The 9,817-nt window shown below is 36.1% G+C and overlaps 1 protein-coding gene across 1 annotated transcript; it reads right to left on the bottom strand.

The window, feature by feature from the left end:
• Positions 1–459: 459 nt before the first annotated feature.
• LOC143543979 (uncharacterized) lies at positions 460–2,957 on the bottom strand. Its single transcript, XM_077036171.1, has 2 exons — positions 2,760–2,957; positions 460–2,671 (listed from the first exon to the last, which is right to left on the bottom strand). Exons 1-2 carry the CDS (start codon positions 2,770–2,772, stop codon positions 507–509), a joined length of 2,178 nt encoding a protein of 725 aa, XP_076892286.1. The 5' UTR covers positions 2,773–2,957; the 3' UTR covers positions 460–506.
• Positions 2,958–9,817: the final 6,860 nt, after the last annotated feature.

Genomic DNA, 9,817 nt, shown 5'->3' with positions numbered 1-9,817 from the left:
GAGTTCGCGTATCAAATCCGCTTTACTAGATTATTTACTTAACGTCTATTTTGTCAGCAATATTGTTTCTAATGGTAGTTTTAGCTAGCGATGTTGATGCTGACTTTCTTTCTAGGATGTTCAACAAACATTCTCTAATTAAACTTCTAAATCTACACATTTGTCCACCATATGACTTGACTTCGTCAACCATATGGGGAGGGGCGTCTTTCTTGCACGCCTTGATACCGGTAGGCCACATGCTCTTTGGTTGATGATGATAACTAATTAAACTATTGCATATGGTCATAATTATTGATTCTTAATCTTGATGCCTATACTTGCATAATTGTAGCGGAAAAAACTCTCAAACCCAAGAACATAAAGATCTAAACCTTACGAATAAAGTGAACCGTAGAAGTTGCGATGCATACCTAACTAGATTATATATGTGTTATTATAAGGCGGATTAAAATAATTGCAGCACATTAAAGAGTATATTGTTACATTTAAACCCACTAGTTTCCTTAGGTAACAGCCAGCTTAACTCTTCCATGACCTTCTTCTATCTTGAAGTGTTCAGTGATACCAAGATGTGCCATCAGAAGCCAAACATGAGTTAGAAGCTCTCCACCCTTCTCAAGCTGTTGAGCATGGTCAAACCCTCTGCATTGACTAGCAGCATAACCAAGCATCTCCACCCACACATCACCAACCATCTTCCACATCTTTCCATGACCAGAATCATGACCCATCTCATTCAATGAAGCTGCAAGCTTGCAGGCCTCAAACAGCACCGACTTACTCCGGTCCCCCTTTACTTTCGACGGAAAGACTTTCGTGCTCACTTGCCCCAACATTTCATAAGCCTCAAGTTTACTTGTGCTGCTTCTTTCTTTGAAAAACACCATGGCTTCTGCACATGTGTCTCTGAATCTAATCATTCCTATTCCAATGGGCAACATGAATGGACACATGATCAGTATATATAACATGTAGTCTGCTAATTGTTTACTCAATGTCATGTGATGATTCCATTCTTGTTTGATTTCCTCACCATCTGAATCTTTCTCTCTTTTATTATTCTCCAGGTTGAAGCATAGATCAGTAGCAATATGCCAAATGAGAATGCTATGATCGAATTCCACATCAACCGTCCATTTAAACATGCCGTAACATTTGTGCGTTTGCAGAGAGACCGCTCCACGACAGGTGTTTAAGATCTTTAGATCCAATTCCGTGTCGGTAGATTTCTCCCGGAAGTGATTAAAGATGAAAGATTTAAGTTCTGGTGTTATTGCAAGATGCTTAAGCTGGAGCATACTCTGCCATTTTTCCAATAAGATTTTAATCCTTTTATGCAACGGAATGAACTTTGAGATTTTTTGAAATGATGAGGATTTCTGGTTGAGGCAAAAATCTATCAAGCTGTACTGATACATAGAGTTTGACCATCTTCTTCCTTTATGCGACGAATGGAGTGACGAGACTACACGCTTAAATGGAAACTTCGAAGAACGACGGCTGAACCATAGACTTGCCCAATCCGAGAACAACAAAGATATGGCTGCATATACTTCTAGTAAAATAGCACCAATCAGTAATATGCAAGTAATCACAATATCAACAGCTTGATGCTTATGTGACCTCATGTTTCTAGATGCAACAAAAGTCAGTAATACAGAGAGCGTGATGAAGGAAGTTGCGATACGGAAAAACAAACCGAAATGAGTGTATATGATAGGTGCTTTTGTGTAGAAAACATCATAGGCGAATCCGAGTTCAACTTCAATCACTTCAAATGCGGTGTTAGATTCCTGCTTCTCAAAGAATGACTGACTCACATCTCGCGGGTGGAACCCGAGTATAAGATCCACGAAAAGCCGCTTAAACTGTAAGGTTTCAAAGAAGTAATCCGCTATGTGTAATGTGCTTGCATCAGGGTTAGGAATAGATGGAGCACCACCAGCCGTGGCGTTTTCCACATCATCTTCCAGCGAGTTTCCCTCTTCCACTTGGACAGCAGCTACATAATACCCCTCTGCCTCTTTCAAACAGAACTCTTCCATGAATCTCGCATAATTCGGTCCCGGATCTCTGTCTGCAAGAACCGCATCCCGAAACTGCTCCCGATTAGCCGACATCAGAACCCAAGATCTCTCACCATACTTGATGATCCCACACATAAGCATAGGAACCGAGAGGACGGAAACAAGACCACCATCCCACGCTAACAGAGTGATGTAGACGGCTGCAGCCGTCTGGACCACGAGCCCGAGAAAGTGTCTTAACCATAATTCATTATCCGCTAACGCGTAAGCAGTGATCGTATCCGGTCCACCTAGATGAAGCAAGAGAAATGGTGCCCAGAAAGCCATAAGTTCAAGATCTCCATACTCTTTGATACTATTAATATTAAAACCGCCCGAATTCCCTTGGCGGTCCACCAGGAGGCCGAGGGCCACCGTCGCTATCCAATCCGCCATCAAGTAAGCACACCATATAAAGATTCTGATCCTTCTTCTGGCTATATACTTTCTCCTGTGACCACTGTGGATTAATGAAACTTGCAGAGTGAGGCTGAGAAGAACCAATCCTCTTAGCTCCCATTTGTTCCATTGTTTCCTCACTGGATCAGGAAAAACCTCAACCAGTCTTCTATTTCCGGCTATGGTGATAATGTTACTCAAAACTGGCAAAAAAAGGTAAATGTTTAAGCTACAAAGTTAAGTAAAAAAGGAACTTATAAGGTTCTTGATTCTGGATATGGATAAACTTACTGTTGAGTGTCATCTTTTGTAATTTCTGGGCTGTAAAAGATGAATCTGTTGCAGTGAAATTGGTTCTGAATGAGTTGGAAATTAGATGTAAATGCAGGCTGGTTTGGTCAATGGTTAGAATTTAGAAAGATTTAGGGAATACTCAAGTCAATGATTGGGTTGACCGCTAGCTTTGAGCCGGACGGGTGGATATATATGGGCTCGGGTTGCTCCAAACGGAATTTTAGTTGTAGGGGTGTAAATAAGGGCTGCCAATTTATGACACGGGCCTATTTACAAGACAAGACAAGACAAGACAAGACACGACACGACAAGACACGGGTTTTAACAGGGTTAAGTTTGAGCTTAACAAGTTTCGTGTCTTAAACAGGTCAAAAGTTTCGTGTCTTAAACATGTTGACCTGTTTAAGACATGTTTAAATTCGTGTCCTAACTGGTTAAAGACCTGTTAACCAGTTAATAATCTGTTTAGATTTTAATTTTAAAAAAAATCTATCTAATCTAACAAAAGAATACCACTTTATGCCATTTGTCACTCTCTCAGCCCTCCTCATAGTTTTAAACCCGTTTTCAATATATTGTTTCATTTAGATCCCAGATGGGTCTTACGCGACTCAACTATTAATTTCTGGATCTATATATTGTTATAACTTTATTTGTTTTTATTCAACACAATCAAATCCCCTCGATTAGAAACCCTAGGTCCGCCTCTTCTTTCCAAATGTCCTCTTCATTTGATAAAGTTTAGGGTTTCTTACATACTAATTAAACAATCTCGATGTACGAATTTGTTTAAGGATCTTTTATATGATAAAGTTAGGGCTTCTTACATAATTCAAAGCTACATGAAGTTAGGCCTTCAAGTGTGCTCTTCGTATTTCGCTACACGAATTTAGGGCTTCAAGTGTGTTCCTCAACGAAGGATTTATTAAGATTTTTGGTATATGCTTTTATGAAATTCGGTGATCGATAGTTCTTTAGAATATTTAGTATCTGATTTTATTCTTTCAAAATATGAAAGGAATATACAAAATAAAAAAAAATTATAGTTAGGCAAACCATATCTTTAGTATGGTTTAATTCACAACCCTTGTTAATGTACCTTGTTGTATTTTTACATGATCGGCTTAAAAATCTATCATCAGTTTTTGTTATCGTTATAGTTATGAACCTATGATGATAACTATCAAATTTTGGTTATGATATGCTTTCTAAAACTCACATCTATATTAGTCAAACTACACGTCAATATATAGTCAAATATGCAGTTCAACTTTCCGTTAGTTATTTACAGAATTTCAATATTATTTTTAATTAGCTGACCTTTAACATTAGTATGTTTTTTTAATTTTCTTTTGACAATTACATTCATATGAAGAAGGAATATTGACTAATGCAAGAGTTTTATTAAGATTTATGCATAGCCTTATCAAGAGTTCCAAGCATACATGGACAAAAAATATTGATTCTTGATAAACAAGGTATTGATCAATACAACCACAAATGCGAACTACAAAGAATTTTTGCTAATTTGTAGCATATTTCTGTAAAATTATTGTTTTGTAATTCATGTAATTTTAACGTAAATTGTCACTGTTTTAACAACATTTGATAATTGTGTTGTTGACTGCATTTCGCTTAATGGTTAACATTTGAAATTTTCATCAATTATGTCCGTGTAATACACGGGTCTCAAACTAGTAAATGTATATACACTCCGAAAGTCTTAAACCTAAAGTCATACTTACAAACGACATTTCACTAATGTCTGTCAGAACTCGATATTATATTTTTTATGGATGTTATGATTTGCTTCTATGGTTTTTTATTTCAAGTAGTTATGGATTTGTCGTCTTTTGTTTCAAGGATGCTATTGATTTGGGGTTTTTTTTTCCAAATATGTTATGGATATTAAGACTTTTATGCTAATCTTTTTTGCCAAGTATCTTTAAGCAGGTCCCTTAACTGGTCTTAATAGGTTAACTTGTATCTAAACAGGTTCGTGTTTGGAAAAACTGGCACGATTAGTTATCGTGCTGTGTTCGTGTTTAGCATCATCGTGTCTTATCGTGTCGTGTCCGAAATAGTATAGCAGCCCAAGGTATGAAGTATAAACAAGCTAAGCCCGGGCTCAACTAAGCTTGAGAGTAGTTTTTTAAGCTCGAGCAGTCGATCTTGGCTCGTGAATAATTTATCAAGATCGAGTTGAATACGTGAGTATTTTTCAAACTCGAGCTTGGCTCGGGCTCGATTAATTTATTATTTATTAATAATTGTGGCGGTAAGTCAACGCAGATTCGAATTGTTGCGGTTATGTACATTATGATACCAATAAAGGTGGACCTACGAGGTAGCGTCGGTCGGCAAAACACAGGTGTTGGGAAGACCCGAGTGTTGTCGGTCTCGAGCATTGAGGCGGCGAGTCTATGCAAATCTGGTCAGTTTCCGTCACGTTCGTTACGGTGCCATAACTAAACGAAAAAAAAATAACAAAAACAAAATTGACATTCGGTTGGTTTACATTACGGTACCGGAATTAAAACAATATATGGCCAGTCTACACTGATTTGGTTGGTTTCCGTCACGCTCGTTACGATACCCGAACTAATAATAACAAAGACAAAATTGGCATTCGATTGGTTTTCATTACAGTACCAGAAGTAAAGCAACAACAAATAAAAAATACTATGAATCAATATTGTGCCGCCAAGTGACCCAGTGAGACTTAGTGGCACCAAAGCTGTTAAACGTTATATATAATAATTTTAGTTATTTTATACTTATTTTTTGTGCATATATTTACTATAATTTTAATATATAATGTAACATAGATATATTATTTATTTTTCACATAACTTTATATATATATATAGGGTAAGGTTAAAATGAAAACCCACTTGAGTTGTGAAAACCCGCGAAAACCCTATGTAACATCGTTTTTTTTTTGTTACATGTAATATATGTTGTAAAATTGTATACAAAACATCGAAACATAAAAAAAAATGTTTTGCTATTTTTTAACATTTTTTTACTAATTTTTATATATGTTTTCAGGAGAGAGAAAAAGTTATATTTATATTTACATTTTTATTCACTTTAATTGTGGACCACAAGATTTAAACATTAATTAAAAACATGTGGTTGAGAATAGGTTTCTAGAGTTTTCACAACTCAAGTGGGTTTTCATTTTATACTTAGCCTATACATATATATATATATATATATATATATATATGTGTGTGTGTGTGTGTGTGTGTGTATATATATGCTAAGTATAAAGGATGGATTATGCGAGAAGTGTTTTTAGAGCGAGAAGTAAATCGTAACCCTTAATTTTGGTGATCTATGGCATATAACTAAAGTGACAATCTTGTAATTTGTAGTTTCCCCAATTGAATGTATTTTATTACCAAAGGACATGTTGGTAAATTTTGTGTAGTATCATTTAATCAAACGTCTTTGTGTGTAGAAAGTCAAACTATTACATTAAATCATCTGTTGGAATACCGTATGCCCGAGACACATAATTAGGTTAATGTGGCTAGTTGTGTTTGATCCAAGTCGGGTCATACCCAATAACGAGTTAGACACACACCAATTATGTATTGGTTAAGATAAGATCTATGAGACAAATACAGAACACGATACATTCAGAAAATCGGGTTTCTGAATACCTACTTGAAAGTGTTAAATAAATTAATTGGTTAATTCATTTATTCAAATAATTATTATTGGAATGATTATTTAACTATGTGTTCTTTTATAAAATGGTTTATAAAAGATGGGGTGTTTATATATTTTATGAAGTATAAAATAAATAAATAAATAAATATATTTTGGGGCCGGTTTTGGGTGGGCCCCACACCCCAAAAGTTTTGGTCAAAGTTGGTAAAGAATGGATGGAGGTTGAGTGTGATTACACTTGACCAAAAACTTAACATGGACTTGATTGAACTTGATTGAGATATGATCTCATATTATAAACATATGGTTCAACATACTTTCAAACATATACAACCACTTTTCTTTCTTTCTTTCTTGGTTTTTTGGGTTCGGCCGAAAGTCAAGAAAGGAGGTTCGGGTCTCGGTTATTCGTGTTCAAGCTCCCTAACAAAGTTCGGTGTGTGTTGGAGGCTCGGGGTATCTTCCGTTTGAGGATTTTCCCTTTGAAAGTCTAGCATCAACATCATCTTCTTCAACATCAACTACACTCTTAAAAGGTTAAGAATGTAAGTGTTTATAGCTTTGATAGTTTAGTTTTTTCCGTATCATTTGATCCTTGCTTCGGGTTTCTAATAAATAGATTATTGGTAATCTTATGACATGAATAAACTAGGTTGTTCATGAACACATCTTATATAAACTTGTAATATATACATATATAAACACATGGATACATATGTTTAGTTTGTAAATATCACGCTTCCGCCATTTTAATGACTAGTTAAATGGTTAACTAAGCTTAAAATATCCATTGAAACCCAACAAATGGCATCAAGAGCCGGGATACGGGAAACTAAGCTTCGGGTTTTCGGTTTTATATTTTCCCCTTGAAAGATTTTATACAAAAAATTAACATGCATAATTTTTTTGTATTTAATCTTGTTATATTTTTTGGCTTTGTTCAAAAAATAAATAAATAAATAAATAAATAAATATAAAACCGAGTAAATGGGCCGAAGCCCAATTCGGATGATATTGGGCCGAAGCCCACTTGTTTTGGTTATTGGGCTAACCGAAAAAAAAAAGGAGGGGAGAAAGTGAAATGGGCCGAAGCCCATTTTGGTTAAATGGGCCGAAGCCCATGAGACTTTTCATTGGGCCGAAGCCCATGTGTTTTGGACATGTGGGCCGAAGCTCATAATCAAGTTATTGGGTCAAGCCCAAAATGGGTTGGGCTAGGCTCGATAAAGTCAAGGGGTTTTGGAACAGGTTCCTAAGACATAACGGGTTATGTTTGTTAAAACTAGACCGAGCCGTAGACCAAATGGATGTTTGTTGTGATTGTGATTAATTATTCAAAGTTTCGGTTTGTAATAATTAATTAGGGGCAATTTTGTAATTATTTATTCATATGGGTATGTAATAAATAGATTATTTGCAATATCTTTATTTTATAGAAAAATGTATTAGGACATTTGTTTTGTAAAATTAAAGAAGGTTGCAAAATTGGAAGCTAAGGTCCAAATTACAAGCCCATTGGATCACAAAAGGGGTTGAAGAAGATGCTCGACGTTTTTTGGATGCGGGATCGAGTGGGAGCTACAACATCCATGTGTCATGTGTCCCTTAGGATCGGACCTAAGACACACACTTGTTTCGGCTAACAAGTGTGGTCTAACTTAGTGGCTCGTGTCTAGTATAATTGTGTATGCTTGAAATTGATTGTTTGATTATGTGGTTGCTAGATATTAGGATATCAACTTCGTCACATAGAATTAATTAACAAAGCATAAAACGGGTTCTAATAATTATCGGTAATTACGTGACACGTAGTTTAATAAAATGGATTTATTAACTAGCCGTCTCACGCCCATTATAAAATGGTTTTATTATAAATTAGAATTTTGAAAATGGTTTCAAAATAATCATGTTACTAAATGCATGTTAGAACATGATTTAAAGTTTTACAACTAGAATTATTAAAACTAAAAAATCCCTTTTAAAATTAAGGATAACAAGTTAAACACCATCCTTTTGTATAACGCTTAACATATTAGTAAGCTCTTAGTGGGAAAAAGGTCACCTAACCGCGTAGAGTAAATTAATACGTTGAGGTAATATTAGCATATAAATGGGAAAAATGTCACCTAACCGTTTGTATGTTGATATTACAAGTTGATACAAGTAGGACGACTTAAATTAGAACCATGTGAAGAGGGTCACCCAAGCATAGGGTCTAAAAGGTGTTGATGGGATAAACATGCCGACACGAAATATGATTTCGAACCGGTCCCATAAACTCTAGAAGTTGCAAAAGGGTTTGCAATTGTTATGAATAACTACCTTGATAAACCGACAATGGGAAAAAGGTCACCTAACCGGAGTCGGGTTTATCGTTAGATTCTAGATTTTAATTATTAATTATATTTGGTATATATAAAAGGGTATTAATAATTAAAATAAGTAAAACACTAAAATGAACTTAATTAAAATTCTGCAGATGGCCGCACACGTCGACGACAACATAATCCCTAACGTCCAAAATGTATCTCTCCGATCTATTCTCGCTAAAGACCGTCTTAACCACCATAACTTTTCGGATTGGTTCCGAAATTTAAGAATTGTTCTAAAACAAGAAAAATTATATCATGTTTTGGAAACACCTATCCCCAATGAACCGGAAGAGGGAAGTGATGTCGAATATATGAATTGGGTCCAACACACGGAAGATTCCATTCAAGTGTCATGCCTCATGTTGGCGACTATGGTTCCCGAAATCCAAAAGGATTTCGAAAACCATAATGCGTACGACATGATTACTCAACTTAAGGAAATGTTCCTTAAGCAATCGAGGGTTGAAAGGTTCGAAACGGTTCGAGCCTTGCATGCATGTAGAATGGATGATAATCAACCAGTTTCAACTTATGTACTTAAGATGAAAAGTTACATTGATCGCCTCGCCAAGCTCAATTGTCCCATCTCAAAAGAGTTAGCAACGGATTTGATCCTTAACTCCCTGTCGAAAAGGTTCGACACTTTCGTGTTAAATTATAACATGAATGGGTGGGACAAAAACATTGGAGAACTTCACTCAATGCTTAAAACAGCCGAGGCGAGCATGGGTAAAAGGGTTTTACCCGTGTTTGCGATCAATGAAGGTAAATCCAAGAATCGATCTCAACCCAATTCTAAGGCTAAGGTAGCAAAAAGAAAGGGTCCTCCTGTGCATCTTAAGGGTAAGGGCAAATCACCGGTTATGGCAAAGAAACAAAAGGTTGTGGAACCGAGGGGTCATAAGGATGATCCTTGTTTTGGTTGTGGGGAGACCGGACATTGGAAACGCAATTGCCCGGTCTACCTAAAAGAGCTAAGAGACAAGAGGAATGCGGGACATG

This window comes from Bidens hawaiensis, unplaced genomic scaffold, assembly GCF_021521415.1.
Source record: "Bidens hawaiensis isolate Kalapana, Puna unplaced genomic scaffold, B.hawaiensis_p1.1 tig00013397_1, whole genome shotgun sequence".
In the NCBI taxonomy this organism is placed as follows: domain Eukaryota; kingdom Viridiplantae; phylum Streptophyta; class Magnoliopsida; order Asterales; family Asteraceae; genus Bidens; species Bidens hawaiensis.
Note: the sequence above shows the minus strand (reverse complement) of the source record. Positions and strands in the feature narration are given on the sequence as shown.